Source organism: Phaethon aethereus (genome assembly GCF_964289735.1).
Source record: "Phaethon aethereus genome assembly, chromosome: 3".
NCBI lineage: Eukaryota > Metazoa > Chordata > Aves > Phaethontiformes > Phaethontidae > Phaethon > Phaethon aethereus.
Window position 1 is genome coordinate 36274991 of NC_138576.1, and position 17705 is coordinate 36292695.

At 39.2% G+C, this 17705-nt stretch overlaps 1 protein-coding gene across 1 annotated transcript in view; it reads right to left on the reverse strand.

Annotated features, from left to right (window-relative positions):
• Positions 1-17429, reverse strand: part of COL12A1 (collagen type XII alpha 1 chain) — a gene marked incomplete at its 5' end in the record, with an annotated part of 104175 nt that extends 86746 nt beyond the window's left edge. The window contains 10 exons of the mRNA XM_081998047.1: positions 1659-1931; positions 3296-3898; positions 4106-4396; positions 5217-5390; positions 5845-6009; positions 6120-6383; positions 7074-7130; positions 8035-8178; positions 8938-9054; positions 17357-17429. Of these exons, the coding sequence (XP_081854173.1) occupies positions 1659-1931; positions 3296-3898; positions 4106-4396; positions 5217-5390; positions 5845-6009; positions 6120-6383; positions 7074-7130; positions 8035-8178; positions 8938-9054; positions 17357-17429 (2161 nt within the window). The remainder of the gene's footprint in view (positions 1-1658; positions 1932-3295; positions 3899-4105; positions 4397-5216; positions 5391-5844; positions 6010-6119; positions 6384-7073; positions 7131-8034; positions 8179-8937; positions 9055-17356) is intronic.
• Positions 17430-17705: the final 276 nt, after the last annotated feature.

Consider the following 17705-nt stretch of genomic DNA (forward strand, 5'->3'; position numbering starts at 1 on the left):
GGAAAAACTACGGCAAATCTTTTAACCTAGCCTGCCTCTTGACAAAAGACACAGCAGCGCAGGTCATTTCATACGAACTCAGTGGGCCCACCAAAGGACTTGACTCTTCCAACATACATTAAGACCTACTGTACTGCAAGTTGCCTAGCAGTAAGGAGCACTGTCACTTAGGCAAAAGAAGTTGGGTTTTTTTAATTGTTTACTGTCTAAAGTGTAATTCAACTGGAACATTATATGCCAAAAGCATTGTTCTTCAGTGTTAAATTACAGACCTGTTAAGAGTGGAGCAATTAATAATCCTGGTTTTAAAGAAACCAACTTCATTTGTACTAATCAGAAACAGAATGCTCAATTTCAAGTTCTTTAAAAACCTGAAACCAAAGTTAGTTACTAAACAAGCTGTCTGACCCAAATTGGTAGCTAGATCTGCATGGAGAGCTGCTGATGTTTACATGATTGCAGAAGAACTCTGCCATCTCAGGCACATTGGGATTTCATCAGATCAAGATGCTGACAATTCTTTAACGTAGTATCATTTACAACATGGGAACACTGATTATTTTTATTAAAGCTCTTCCTTCTCCTGTCCCTTAGGCTCACAAGCTACATATTCTATCAGCCAAGAGTTTGTCTGTTTTCCTAAGGGAAAGTTACGTATGCCCAAAGCATTCTGACCAGTACAGTCATGGAAATATGCACACCAGCAGTGAAACCTGTACCTTCCAAACTTAACATCCAAACTAAGCTGTTTTATAAATGTGTATTTCTATCAGTCCTGAGAGGAAAGAGCAATTAACAAATTTCCATGCTGTTCCTTTTGCTCCCTTGGAACTATTTACATCACCAAAGGTCACAAATGACAGCATGGAATCATGAAAAAGAGTGGATCAATATTTTTAAAAGCATGATTTAGACTAGACTGAGTATCCAACTACTGGAATGGAAAATCAAATTTACTGTCATCCTTCTCCTTTAAATCAGTGGAAATGTATTGTGGCAGCACTATTAAGAAAAAGTACAGCTGCCATGCTTAAATTTACAGCCATTGATCACAGAAACTCACACTGACGTCAATGGAAGTTCTGAATCAGTAAGAGTTTTTGGATCAGACCCATGAAGTTCTGATTAGAAACAGCTGACAAAAACTCAGCCCCCTTTAAGCCTATGGTAAATAAACCAGAATTTCTATTAATGTAAGTTAGATACAGACACAGCAAATTACATAGGTACATGCTTGACTTAAAATGTGTTAAAATCAACGTGCATTCCAGCATCAGTCATAATTATTAAATAGAATAGTTCAGTCAGCAGGGACCTACAATGATCATTTAGTCCAACTTAGGTGTATGTTAATATTAATACATGCCAATGAATTTATTATTGACAACACTCCATTCGAAAATAGGCCACTGCAGAGAAACACAGCATCCATCCAACTTTCAAAGAAAATAAAATCCATTCTTAACAATTTACTGTTGGCCTATTGTTGGAATTTTATCTCTTTAATAAATGCATTGAGAGACAATAATGTTTACTCTGATCCTGCATACCAGTACAGCTTCTCAGCCTTAGCTGAGACATATACCCATTCTCTCAATCAAGCAAATTCTTATTTGAACATATGGCGCTCTTGTGTCTGAGAATAATGGGAAACCTACCTTCTAAGGTGGTTTCCTCTCCATCCAAGGGAGGGCCATCACCATCTTCATATTCAGAAATCACACTGACTGCGTAAGTAGTTTCAGGGAGCAAGTTGGTAAGAACTGAGCTAGTACTTGAAGCTGGTACTGAAACAATGAATTCATCTCCACCGACCGCTACTTTATATTTAATGAGGTAGGACAAAACCTCAGATCCAGCTGGAGACCAGCTCACTTTGAAACTGTCAGATGTTACATCAGAAAACACCATATCCTTTGCAGGTATGTAAGCTGTATGGAAATAAAAATGCACTGATGAGGCATACTTACTGGAATATTTTTTTACACAAAATCTCTAAAATAAATGAAAAGTGTCCCTCAATAACCTGATTTATTATAAATGAACAGGTGTTTTGTTGCACATGCAACAGTATTTGTTTTCTGTACTTGCTTGTAGCTATCAAATTTCATGAAGATCATATCCAGATTGTCTCAAATCATATGATAATGAGTAGAAGCACCAACTCAGTGGTTTCTAGATCAAATGAGAACATTCCATCTAAATGAATGTAGTTATGAAAACTTAAGTTAAAATTTTGTAATCTAATTGGGTTCCCTCTTTCATATGTTCCATGAACAGCAACAACATTATGCCCTCAATGGGAACCAAGAATCCTTGGGTTTTTGCAGATCTAGATTAGAAATAGGACAAAATAAACCCCAGTATTTTTTCAGGAATGTAGTCAAAGGGGAAACAAAGAACTTGACATGAGGCACAAACACAAACCTGACATCCTGGGCTTGTTTTGGTTGGCCTAGTCAGCCTAACAGTGAGGATGTTAAGACTGCTTGAGCCCTCTAAAACAAAGACTGCTTTGCTGGTTTGTTCCTCAAAGCTATCCTGAAACAAAAGGCTTATTTTTAAAGAGAGTGGGGTTTTCAATACTGGGGACTATTCAATGTTAGTGTTGTACTAAACACAGGTAGGGACACTGAGGGTGCAACTAATCATAAGTGGCTTTAGCTGACCAAAAGTTGGTCATTTAGAAATCTTTTAAATATTATACATTATCCAAGCTCACCAGATTTGGATGCATGTGAAAAATTTCATGTGCTGCTTCATTTCAATCTTCACAGTTAAATTGAGATTAATATCACCTAGCACCTGCTGTCTCAAATTGACTTGTCTAAGCTCATTTCAGAGGGACATTCATTTTACCCTAAAAATTAATCAAATCACCCTCTGGAGGTATCAGCTTTGCTCCATTGCCTTTGAAATTCTAAAAGACAAGCTTAGACTAACTGCCTCATTTTGGACAGCTAAAGAATGGCCCTACTAAATAACTGTTTTACTCAAGACACTGAGTGTAAAGGCAGAGCACATCCACTAAGGTCATTCCCAATAGACACACACTTTAATAACTTTCTAGGTACCTAGGAGGGGAAAAAAAAAATTCTCCAATAATTTTTTCATCTCTGTTTCTCCACTAATTTCCCCTGTTGCTTTTCATTTTGTTTGAAAATGAGAAGCAAATCCCCAGTTATTAAAATTATCCTCAATATCAATTCTTTAGGTAACTACAAGCACAAAACATTGGTTCTGATCTTTTTTCATTGCATTTTTTACATTTCTCTAAGTAATAGCAGTTACTTACATTTTTTCCTTATAGCAGCCAGTTCCTGCTCAATCCGTAGGCAGACAGACTGTGTAAGTTCAAATGATATTCTTTGAAAAGCATCAAAATCTTCCACTGTGTAAACATGGGTTTCAGCAGGAGGTGACGCAATTGCTTCTAATTCTGTACGAACTGCATCCTTCACACCAACTGCAAATATTTCTACATCTGCATCCCTCAGCTTTATTGCAGGTTCTTTAAAAGCATCTGATGATTTTCCATCAGTAATAAGGATCATGACTCTTGGCACATTTGGTCTTGATCCTTTGCTGGTAACAAATACTTTCTCCCTCACATATGTCATCGCTTTGCCTGTGTTGGTAGATCCACCTCTGTAGGGGAAGGTGTTAATAGCCTGAATTATGTCCTCCACTCTGTTGTATCTGTTCAAAGAAAACTCCATATGGGGATCTCTGCTGTACTGGACAAGACTTATCTGTACTTTTCGAGGCGATATCTCAAAGCTTTTAACTAACACTTCCAAAAAGGCTCTTACTTTAACAAAATTGGCGATACCAATGCTGTAGGAACCATCCACTAAAAACACAACATCAGCTTTTACATCCACACCACGTGAGCACTCTGTAAAGAAAAAGAATCACCACTATAAACAGATATCCGATAGCTACAGCATTACAATTGCATCTGCAGTTCATGTATCATACCCAGTCGCTTATAAGGAAAATAAACCATTCTAAGTTTCTCATAAATAATGATATTAAAACAAACATGAGAGGTTTAAACAACAAAAGCTACAGCGTGAAAATAACATAGTAGCTTCTAACTTACCCACTTGAACTTTTACTTGTTGTGTTTTTTCCATTATCGTTATTGGCTCACTGGGGGTCAGTCCTTTCATTGCATAAACATTAATTTGATATTCTGTGTCTGGAGAAAGATCTTTAACATTCAGAGCAGTAGTCTGAGGGCCCACACTCAGTACATGTTGTTTTCCACCAGCTATCATTGGAATGAACTGGAGCCGATAGCCAGTTATTTGGCTTGTGGATGGGTCCCAAGTGATCCTAACAGATTTTGAGGAGATCTGAGTGGCCACCAGATTTGAAGGAGGCTCCACCACTGAAAGAAATCAAAAGTAAACCCAAAATTTTAATTATAAACAGTTTTTCTTCCACATTTTTATTTCTGGATTAAATATAGTCATTTTTGCTTAACCTTTACTAAAAATCACTTCTTTTTTTTAGCATAAACAAACACAAGTGAATTACAGGACAGCCCAAATGAGGCATCAGTGAGAGGGTAGAAGTACTAACAATGCATTTGTGGTCCTCAGAGTGTAGTAGAATTTCCAGGAGAGATGTTGCCTTGCTTTAATACTGTTTCAACCAGAAGTGAAAGCTACACCCACAGAAACACAGTACAGAGTGTGAACAAATGCAGACCTGAGCAGAGCATGATGACAATGGAGTCACCTCTGCTGCCATTTTGGTCAAAGAATAACTAATCACTTAGAATCTTACAGGGCCAGAAAGCAATGATACAGGTTGACATCTGTGTTTTCTCAGCATTCTCCAGTTTTCATTCCTTGGTTCTTAACCTATTACATATTCTGCCCATTCACCAAGCCAGTTTTTTCCCTTTAGTACATTTTTCCATAGAAATGATGCCTCTGTCCAAATTGACTGTATGAGACTGTGATAACTGCACATCAGTGTGTTGCCCTTGAAACAGCGGAACAATGGAGCTATTCCAAATCTACTGCGTCACAAGTTTTGTTCTCCTGCATTTAAATACATAAAGCTGAGACCTGTTTTCCACACTTGCTAAATGAGGCAACAGATCAAACTCCAGAAATAAAGCAAAGGAAGTAGGGATAGACCCTTAAATATGCATCAGAATAAACTGAAGTCAATAAATATATTTTTATAAAGTATCTCACCTTCTTCTCCGCTAACTAGTTCACCTAGCTGTTCATCAACACCGGAGCACACTTGCAAGATAATTTCATTCTGTATATCCACAATTCCATCAAAATTAGCCACATTGAACACATGCTTCAGTGAAGGCTGAGATGCAATTAGCTTGAGTTCCTTTGCATCTGCTGCTTTGATTCCTAGAAGTTGCAATAGACAGGACTGACTTAAGCTGTCATAAAATACAGGCACCTGTGAATGTATTCATAAAGTATCAGAACATCCTGGGGTAAAGCTGAGTTTAATTCAATTCTGTCTTCTGTCATCACCAGTAATCAAACCACAAAATAATGATTAATGCAATGAGGTGACATATCCCATTTTCAACCTGAGAAAATAATGCGGTATCTTCCATAAGGTCAATGTTGAAACTACACTTGTCAGTCATCTTAATCTCCTCTCCATGTAGGAGATACAGAATTACTATTGAATTAACACAACTGGTATGTTCCACTCTGGAGGGCACAAATGACCTTTTTCAAGGCATACACATGGAAAGAGTGGTATAGCGAAATTCTTGAAACACAAAATCTGCAAAACATATAACTTCTTTAGGAATGCTAATCCCTCAATCATTAGAAAAACTCAACGTACCCAAAGAAAAAACTTCAACTCCTATGTTGCGAAGCTCTCTTGCGGGAATTTCAACTTCATCCTGAGCTTTTCCATCCGTAATGACAATTGCTACTTTGGGAAAGCCTTTTCTTGCTCCAGCAGACTCGGTGAAGGTGTTTTGAACTAGGTAATCAATAGCCTCACCTAAAAATACCACAAGTTTTGTTTTATTAGGCTTCAATGAACCAGGATTTAAAGCACATTTTAATTATAAAATGAAAAGCTGAATAAACATGTATGTGGGAAATCTGTACCTGTCATTGTGTTGCCACCTTTGTAAGGTATCCTTTTAATCGCATCAATAAGATCACTTCTTCTGAAATACTGATTTAAATTGAACTCTGTTCTTGTATCTGAACTGTACTGAACAACTCCAACTCTCGTCTTTTCTTCCCCAATGTCAAAAGCTGATACAAGGGCAACCATGAAATCCAGAATATATCCGAAGTTATTTCTCCCTACGCTCCATGAGCCATCTACCAGGAAAACTAAATCTGTCATTGCACTTATGGAGCATCCTGGAACACACACACAAAAAAAACTGTTAGCAAATGAGCAATAGCATTCTTACAAATCAGTGAGAAATGTCCAGCAGAAACATAGTAGGTAAAAGCCAAAACAAACAGATATTTAACAGATTTATATTCTTATCTGGAATATCTTACTTGGGGAAGCATTATTCACATAAGTGAACACCCATACAAGCCTTCTTGCTGCCATTACCAAAAGGGAACTGTCACCTAAATACTCAGTTTTGAGACACCTGTCACACTGTTCTACAAGATCTGTTTTGCCACAGCAGGTGAAAACTCACCTACAAAACTTTTTGCAACAGTTTGATGTTACAGGAGCATTTCATTTTGTTACCACTTCTGCTTTGCATCTTTATCTCCCCATAATAGCTGCACAGGTTCTTCTGCAATGCCTTTTATCTGCAGCACAATGTCATTTGTTAATAGGACTAAGACACTCGTGGACTTGCTTGGGTTAGTTGCATGAAATTCCTAGTTTCAGTACCAACTTTGCACCTTATTCTTTCAATGCAGCTATAAATTCCTTCCATCCCAGTCCCTTCCAAAGTTTTCCTAACTCTTAATTTTAAAAGTTAACTTCACTGCTATGTAACACAGTTTAACTTTATGGGGCCCTAGAGCTAGACCTCACTCATCTCTAAAATGTCAGATAAGTTGAAAGACAAAACATCTTACTTTGTAATTGAGCCTCAATCTTCTTTTCCTCTGGTATCCCTGGACCACCTGTCTGAACTGCACAAAGAACAACATAGAGAGAATTAAAGGATGAAATCAGGTTAAATTTGTAAACATCAAAGAAAAACATGTAGGGAATTAGAGACACAAATCTGACAAGGCTCAGAACATGAAAACATAAATGCAAGTTATGAATGTGTCACCTGTACTTACAGATTTGACAACATAGCATTCAGGGCAACACAAAATACGGAAAATGGAAATTATTAAGAATCCTCTGTATTAGTACATCTTGTACAGTAATTTCCTGAAAACTAACTGCAACATCCCTGGACAAAATACCGATATTACCCCTCTGTAATACATAGGGGAACTCATCATAGTCATTTTCCCGTGGTTGTCTGGGAAGCCCGAAACATGCAACAAAATGTGTCATAGAAGATAGTCTGCTGTGCTTAACATTCATATTTAATTAAATTGATTTTATGGTTTATTTAATTAGTGAATATAAATTATAAAAATATGTTCCATATTTTGTTATGCATATACATATTTTGCGTGACATTTTATTGTTTGATGAAGGTAATTAGCTTTTATTTTTTCACACACACATAAGATGCTGATCAGATTCATATGTTAATGACGCCAGTGAGAGTCTTGACTTCAGCAGGTGCAGTTTATAGTAAGTAGGTTTAGTTCAAAAGAACTAGTGGCCCCCTGCAAAGAATTCTATAGAGGTTCTCAGGCACAATATATCCATGTTAGTCTCCACTTATCTCTTGCAAATTATCTCTGCTTCTACTGGGAATTATGCTTAATGGAAAAAGGCTGTTCAGACATCTACATCTGATCAGAGTTTAGGTATGCAGCAATTTTGTTGAGGAACTGGAACAAAGCCAAGTTTTGTGAATGACCACTCAGTTATCTTATGTGGTTTTCTAATTGTATTACAATTACTTACTTGTCAGTTGGCCAAAAACAGGTAGACTCTCCTCTCTTTCATCATATGAAGCTATTGATACAACATACTCTATATCAGGTATAAGATCTGATAAGACAGTTTGGGTAGTGCTAGGTGAAAGAGTAAATTCTTTAGTAGGCCCATCTGCAATAAATATATAAAACAGTTAACGCAGCCTTTAAATACAGTAATATCAATGACAAGTTGATCATTTTTAAAAAAAATGCAACAGAGAATAACCAATCTAAAATCCAATGATCATTTTAGAACGATAGACTTTCTTTTTTCCTGAAATATGAATTTTGAAACACGAAACTTCAAACTAACTTGTTTTCAATAGTGAACAAAATTACCGAAGTGTTTAATAAATTCCAGGAAATTTGAATCTTAAAATGCACATACAAATATGTACTATCGTCTAACAAATCACAGTCCAGTTCTGATTTAATATCACTTTTACACTGATTATTTCTCAAATTGAAATAGAATAATGGGTGTCTTACACAGCCATTATCAGGAAGTTATATGACATCACTGCATCATTACCTGACACATGCAATATTTCCCCTGGGAGAAGTACTTGAATAAAATACAATACAATTCCCTAACTTTCAGGTAAAAGGACGAGCAGAGTGTTGATTCTACCTTCTTTTTGTTCCTTGCAAAGGAAAGGCATCTGAAACTTCTTACTTTCAGTCCCCAAAAAGTGAACACTATGGTAAGAAAAACTCTAACTTGGAACAATCACTGCTCCTTCCTGCATGCCTTTTGCTGTTACCCAGTCTTGATCACAAACTTCGGAAAGATATTAATAGCTACTCTCATACCTAAGTTAGATATAAGTGAAAATAAACCCAGGCTTTCCAAAAATGTAATGACATAACAAATTTTTACAGAACTCACCATTTGTTGGAACCACAGTTATCCTGTAACCCACTATTGCATCTGGTGGCCTTTTCCATGACATTTGAACATTATGTTCATCTATAATTGTAAAATTCAAGTCTGACGGTGGATTAACTGCAAAAGATTTATACCAGGTGGATGTTTAAAAGTTTGAACAAGCTTTGGCAAATGAATAAATAAAATAATGTTGAGCAAAGCTTACTAAAATTGTCTTTGCATAAATTTGTTTCCAACAAATATAAAGATATGTTGTTGGAAAAAGAGTAAAATAAAAGCTGACAAAATATGACAAAACATCAAAGAGTATACGCATTACAGAGGACAGCACAGAACATATGTTTCTTGAGTTGCCAAGACATTCAAGAATGGCCAGCAAAATCAAGCACAATAGAAAACACATTTGGATACATGTACAATGAGTTCACAGATAATCACCACATATGCAAACATTTCACATAACAATTAAAGGAAATTTTTGTACATGCTGGGTGCAATCCGTACAAGCATGCCAAATCACAACCTGCTTACAATATCATGAGATCATTTAGGACACTGAGAACACAGCACTCTTAATTAGATATCAAAGAATTGATCAACTTTTTAATATAGTCTCTGCATAGTCATATTTCTTATCAATTTCACTGAATCTAGAAACTTGGCAGAGAAAAGAAGTATTTTAAAGAATACAGGAAAAGATGGGGCATTTAATGTTCAGTAAAACAATTTCTGTTGGGGTCTAGATACAAATATACATGTAAAATGTATATCAGTAATAATGATATATGGATTGTCTTTTTTTTTTTTAAATACAGAGCTCCATCCCTTTGTTCCTAGACACCACTAAGGTGACGTACCTTGCATATGGCTGCAAAGGACTCAGGAACTAAGGGGACAATAAATGGGGTTAGTAATGGTTGCAATTTGCTGAAATATTTGAGCTGATGCAAAAGTTCACAAAAGTAAGATTCTACCTGTTTACACCAGATTGCTGTACAATTTCAAAGGTGTAAACTATTGTTTTCATGTTCCCTTTGCAGCAGGTGTACCCATACTAGTAGTGGCATTTTAACATAAAATGCCAGTATGGTTCCAAACAACACAATGGTTAATTATGAAAAGACAACATCAAAGTATATTTATGGACATTTATTTTACAGAATTTATAGAAAACAGCAAAGAAGGCACCAGTGATCTGAACAAATGACTGCAAATAAAACTTGTAGGAGCTGATGACAGGAGTAATTGAACAGTACAGAAAAGAAATAGTTTACATACGCTATTTTGCAGCATCATGCATATGTAAATGAAATGTTGATTATTATTTTTTTAGCTTCCCACGATGGACAAAAGCCTCCATGTACAAGGTTCATTACACAAAGACGTTTCATAAATATTTTATAATGATATTCTCTTTGTAAAATTGTCATGCTTATTCATGCAGTATTTTACTGACTCACTGTCAGTGCATGGTAGGTGTATTATATATTATTGTTTAAACAGGTCTATGAAGTAAGATTAGATTCAGCCATACTTTCCTTAACCACTTGTGAGATCGTTTGGCAGGCATATTTAATAGACAGATCTTCCCTGTTTCATGGAAGATCTCCATCATATGTCAGCTTTTGTTTTGGTTTTGAACATAATTTAAAGAGCAGATGAAGAAATAAATGCTAGAACGTGTACTTATGAAAAGACACTGTCCAACTGCAATAAGTAATATTGAGCTCAAAAAAAGCTGGCAACCAATTGTGTAGGCATTTTTTTTTCCTTGTAATTTACTGTCATTTCCAACTATAGGATAATATGGCTTTGTAATACTGATACAATAGATACGCTAGTATTGAAGTAAATGTTATTTTTCCTATTGTCCATACACAGGCAGTGAGATTAGACCATTAACCTGCATGCACAGTTTATTCATCATTCAGTTTATAAGTATCACAATGCTAGAGACAGCACGGTAGTTATTTAGTATCAAAATCATGCAACATGTGTTAATAGTAAAATACACTTAGGTGACAAGAATATCATTATAAAATATTGTTTCAGTAGCAATGGCTCAGGACAAATTTAATGCAAAGGCAGAGACAACTGACCTGAGCATGCTTTTAAAAAAAAAAAATTCAGTACATGGAAAAAATAGCACCACCAACCTTGCAAGTAAATTGGCATGTTGCAGCAGAGACTTTAGGCTTTAACTGCTGAAGGACAGCAGCAGCCCAACTTGTTGATATCCAAATGACCGGATTCCAGATAAACTGAAAAAACTGACTGTGAGGAAAAGTCTTTAGCATTTTAAAGGGTTTTAATCCATTTTATGAAAACTCAGATGTAGATCTTGGCAGGTAACAAGAATAATACATCGATACATAAGTGACGTATCCTTTCATCCAGGTGTCCAGAGCCTTTTAGAACAACAGCATTGTAGGGGACCTCAGAAAGTCCCCTTGTCCATCCCACGGCCAAGACATGATCAGCCACCCCATGTCATTCCTGACATGCTTGCTTAGATCATTCTTAAAGACCTCCACTGTTGGCAAGACTGCCAGCTTCCCACAGAAACGACTCCAATGCCTCACTCCCTTTATCATCGTGAAGTCATTCCTGATACCTAAGCCCAGTCTTCATTGCTGCACTCTAAATCCATTCATTCTCAACCTATGGCTGGCTTACCAAACTCAAGCACTGAATACTTCTCCCACTGAAATCCAAAAAGCAACCTCGTCTGAGTGAAAAAAAGCCAGTGTGGATCCGAAGTTGTCAAAATGTCTTCTAGAAGGCCCGTGAGCTTTTGATGCTCAAACAGAACCTCCAAAACATCCACAGACCTTCACATGAGTCAGATTTCACCCACGTGAAACTGGCTGCTAGGTGAAGACCAAACCATGGTCATTTGACTGAGAGCAGTAAGTCAATCTGAAGTACAGCAAAATGTTTAGATGATAAAAACCTCATTGCAATTATCAAACAGGGCACCTGTTACTCCACCTTATTAAAGATTCTTCTTCCAGAAGGGAGTTCACCAGTGCAGAAATAATACATCTGCAATATGGAATCAGACCAGACTTCTAGGAACAAAATGCCCCTGATTATGAGGGGAGTTTGTCCCATTACAGGGACAACCCTTAAAACTACACTCTACAAAGGCTTACGTGTGAGCACAGCTTTACTCAAGTAAGCAGTCTTGATGTCGGGCTACTTGTGTAAGTGAAGTTGCACATATGCTTACAGTATAGTGACACTGCTGATCAGTCTGATCCTGTGTCCATCAAAATCCATGCCAAACCTCTCACTGACTTGTCGAGGTACAGGATCATGATCATAACATCTGACGGTATTATAGTGTTGCCTTAATACAGTGATTCCACTGTTGATGCACAGAAATGTCCCCTACAGGTTTCCAGCATAGTAAAAAAAAAACCTTGCTGTATGACAATAATGTTTACACAGTGTTAATTTCCACCACTCTTAGAACTACGATATATGACAAATTTCTCAATCAGATATCGTATCTAATGCACCACAAAATAAAATTTTTAAAAATCTGACATAATACACTTAATTATTGCTAATCCTTGTGTTATATACATGTATAACAACAGTATATTTTCTGAAACAAAAAATATAAAGCAAGGCATCTTTCTCATGCTATGTATGTCCTATAATAACTTGTATTACTTAACGTGTAATACAAAACTAATACACAAAAGTCTACAGCTTTTTACAGATAACACAATGTGACTGCTAGAGGATCCCAATGAATTTCTTAAGACAGAAGTAAAATACAATCAGATGATCAAGCAATTTAAATCTGGAACCAGACTTAAAAGTGATATAACTTGGAAGCAGCTGCCATCCACAATACTTTTGTGAAACAAAACCTGTTATTCTATCACTGGAAAAGACTCACTATAATTGGCATATCAAATAACATGTTAGCCCATGTTAAAATAACATACAGGCCTCACTGAGAGGCTGGAAGTGGCCAAAACTCCTCATTTACTGTTTTCTTCATACATGGCATGGATTTGATACAACTAACTAGATCATGACCCCAGTCAAGTTCCTCTGAAGTCAGTATTGCCAATGTGAATGGGAGAAAGAACGAGCTACAGCCTAGCAATGTAGTAAAGTGCAGCTTCTCAGCCTTGTTAGATATACGTTGCCAATCACAACACAGAAATATTGCCACCTGTATGTTTGCATTTTTTTTTATTTTATACAAGTATATGAAATATCTTCAAAATACAGGATATGTAGCTCATAAGTGTATTTTGAAAAAAATCATTTAAATATATATACCTATACATATAAAGATGTATGCAACTAAAGGTAATTGCATATATATACACACACTGCACGCATGAATATTAACCAAATTTTACACGTGTTTGTGCATATATATATGTGTGTTTGTGTATACATACAGACACACATACACTTTGTTTCTAATTAGCAGTAGGAAAAACAGGGAATTATAGTCACCTTGATGTATATACAAATTTCAATTTCACACATCAGTCTACACGGTTCTCTCTTTAGGAACTTGGAAATCAACAGCTAGTTTCTCAAAAGGTAGAAATCAGATGTCAAGAGGTAATACCCCACCAACCAGCTCCAAAGCTGAACAGGTGGTTATCTTTAAAAGTTTCAGCTATCCTGGATCATCTCTAAACCATTCAGTCAATGAAAATTAACGTATTCAACACAAGCTTTATTATCTTTCTCTATAACTGCTGTGCTGCAATATTTTGTCACTTACTGTATTGCATGTCCTGGAGGCAGATTTTTCACCAGACAAACCTTATTCTGCACTACACAAAGGTCGCACACTTGGCTCAATGATGCCCTCCTTCCCTAGAAAACAGACTTTTCTAGGTCTGAACCAGTTCCTGAAACATTGAAAAATCAGCACCTTCACATGCTCAGTGAGGTCACACAGGACCAATGATTTTCTCATTCCTTCCCTGGGCCTTTGAAAATCTCTCTGTATTAGGAAACACACCATACTACACAAGCCATGACATCATCACAGCATTACCTTGAGGTTATAACTAACAGGTTATTCACATACTAATCTACTTGTCTTAAATATGACTAAAATAATGAAATAAAATTTTATCTAGCAAAAGGAGATAGATTTCCCCCTGGATCTTTGTTATCACAGATGGAAAAATTGCTGTGACAGAAAGAAATCTTGACACAAGGACACACCGGGAACGCACTAGAGTATTGTAGCACTGGACTAAAAAGGCAAGAAACAACTTAAAGCTAGCATAAAATATAGCACCACTCACAAGAAGTTTAAGCTAAGAGAGAGAGAGACACATCAGAAGGATTCCAAAATAAAACAAGAATTTCACTGTAAAAGAAAAGAGCAAAAATGTTGAGCATGAAAAGAGATTTGCCTCCTTGTCCAGGGTAAACAAACAACTTCCCCAGTGAAATGTCATGAATGCATTTAGACTATATGTTGGTTTTACCCCCTGTACAGTGATCATCCAGCTAGAAACCCCTGTGCTGCTGTGTCTCTGTAGAAAAGCTCTAACACCATTACTGCAGCTCACTGCCCTGCCAACAGCAACAGAGCACGGCTCTCACGAAGGACTCGCAGAGCAGCTGTGATGCTGATGAAGAACCAGTTTCACCCTGGAAAATTTAGGAATTTATGAACAGCAGTATTGGATAAACACCAGATCTGCTCCCCAGTGAGAGTGAAAAATGAAAGCTGAAGGAAGGCAGAAAAGTAGAACTAAGCTTTTCCTTCCGTCTGCTTTCTCTCCATCTTCCCACCCCATATCAATAATCTTTACCACATCAAATGGCCCCCTCCCTTTATCCTCCTTTCACTTTTTCATCCCCCCAAGTGTCTACCCACACCTCAGGGAAAGAAAATTCAAACCCCACCTCTTGTGAACACTGCCGGGACAGCCAAAGGAACAAAACAAAAACAAAAAAAAAAGAGACAGGACTGACTGGTGAGGTAGATCTTTACCACAATGTCATCTGAAAGTTGGAAAAATAGATGAAAGGACAATTGTCCACAGGAGAAAGTCAGTTCAGTAGACAGGATTTAAGTTGTAATGATACCAGAACTAAAGTAAATAAGATCAAACATGCAATTTACCAGATGATGCAAAATTGAAGCACAAAACCAAAACAGTGCAGAAGGATGACCAGTATAGTGCAAACAAAAAACACACTGCAAAGAGCTCTACGAAAGCAGTTCCCACGAGAGCAATTCCTAAGGTACTCCTAGCTTTCAATTTCCATTTTCAGCACCACTGCTTCTCACTCCATTCTCAGCACTGCTATTTCTCACTGCACTTCCTTCTCAAGACATGTTTCTGCTCTTGCTTCAAAACTCTGGAGCTAAGAGAAGTTTCTCATAGAAACCTGACCACTGTAAACTAAGTGTTTTATTTAATACACAGTTCTGAATGCAGAGTAATGTAAGTCCTGTCCAGGAGCACTCTACAACTCAGGCTTTGCCCACTTTTTTGCTTCGCAATGGCGCATCCTTCAACACGAAATCTAAACAAGCTTGGCCAGCTTATCTGGCAACGCACTTAGTTTCGCTGTTATAAAATAATTGTGTGCTTCTCCAAATACTTTCATTAACAGTGCTCAAGCTATGACTGGTTTAGTCCACACTATAGCTAAATAAAACACCTTATATTTTGAAATAAGCTACTCCATACATGTAATCAGTGGTGCAGGACAACAGCAACATGACTCCAGCTCCAAATGAGCTCCCTCCTAAGACGGGAAGAACGCACAAATACATCCACTCCCTTCCTCCATCAAAACTGTACACTTTCTCTGCTTTCTCTGGCACGGCGGTCCTGCATTTCAAATGCAACTCTGAAATGACTTCAAATGACCTTTTTCGGTTCCTCAGCCAACAACAACCCCGCGCAAGAGGGAGGCAGCAGGCTGATTCTCTCCTAGGGTGACCAGATGTTGCACTACTGGCAGAAATGTCATCTTTTTCCAGAAAGCCAGTGTACTTTTACATCTGCAAACCCCAAGCAAGCACCGCTGCTGGAGGGGCAAACGGCCCAGAGGCGTCTCTGACACACCGTGCTTTTAGCAGCCGTCAGCCAAGGTGACCAGGTCCCAGACACAGGAGCCTATGGCCGGCCACGATCGAGAATTTGTTTCAGCTCAATACAGAAAGAGAAGGAAGGGAAAAAAACCTGAATTATCAGATGCTGACTTCTGTTTTTTTCCAGTAAATCTGGGGGAATGCATACCCAGCGGTTCGGTTCACCTACAATGGAGCCAGGTCCCAGAGGTCAGATCAAGTCATTTCAGTGCAGGACGTTCAGCATTTCCCCTGGCAGCCGCTGCTGGCAGAAATACCATTACTGTGACCAAAGCCGTGCAGCTCACACAGAAGGTGATGGAGAGGTTGCCCCCACGCTTGGTGTTAATCTGCCAGGGAGGCAAATGTGCCAGCGCCAGGCCATTTTGAACCCCGTTGTGGCGAGCGTGGCAGCCCTGATGGGTCTCCCTGGGTCTTCATCCCTGCAGCTGGAGGCAGGACACTGCCACAGGCTGACAGGGACCTCAACCTCCAGAGAGACTGGGCCGGGGCCCTATAAGGAGGAGGAGGAGGAGGGTGAGAAAGGCCTCTTTGGGGGTGACAGCACCACAGAGCCTTGGGGCTCTGGCCACCACAGCGAGGCCCACCCCAGGACCAGCCACCCTTCAGTGGTGCCCAGGACATATGTCATGGTGGCAGCAACATGGTGTCCCCCAGGTCAGACCCGCCATGGAGGCCGAAGCATCCCCGAGGGAGGGTCTGGCCACCCCAGGACTCAGCCGGGGGTCGCCCCGCCGAGCAGAGGAGGCCGGTGCACCGGCAGGCCGGCGGGGTGGAGGCGAGGGGTCCGGCCCAGACAAAACACACAGGCGCAGAGAGCCAGACTCTGTTGGAGCACTTTATTTCAAAGCTGCGGGTTGTTGGGTGGTGGGTTTTTCATTTCCTCTCTCAACATAACCAAACAGGACTCTACAGCACAGGGCCCAGCCATTCTCGGTCCGTCAGCGGGGCAGCGCCACAGGCCCCGGCCGTGCCGGGCTGCCCGCCGGCGGCAGCAGCGGGCTCCTCGGGGCGCTGCGCCCGGGCGGCCACGCCGGCTGGCCCGTGTCCCATCTGCGGGGCGGTGTGGACAGCACACCAGAGAGACAGAGAGAGGAAGCTACGGTCCGGCTGACTAGCCGGGAGAAATAGAGCACAGAAGGAGCTGGGCAAGGAAGGAGAGGCGTTTCTCTGAAGGAGAGAAAGAGAGAAGGCGAAGTAATTACACTCAAAAACGGAGAGGGAGAGAGCCGGTAGCTCAAGGCTTTTTGGGAGGTTTGCTGGTCAGCAGGGCACGGGGGGGCAAGAGGGCAGAGAGGGGAAGGTTACCTTCAGCCTCGATGGAGGAGAGGAGGGCGGCTGCACACAGAGCAGCGACTGCCGAGCACAGCGCTGTCTTCATTTCTGCCCTTTCAGATCACAACAACATGAATGAATCTGCAGTGATGGGGTGGGGGGGAAAGGGAGAAAGGAGAAGGAAATGATATGCGTGGATTAGAGGATTGCGTGGGTGTATTCATGAAACATAAAAAAGATGAACCGTGGATTTCACTTTGTTCCTTTATCCCCCAGCCCCTGCCCATGGGACCAGGTTGAAACCTCTAGACTTGAAAGCTGTCCAAGATGATGACAGATCAGCATGACTAACTGGAGAGTCTTGTCTCACAATAATGTGCCT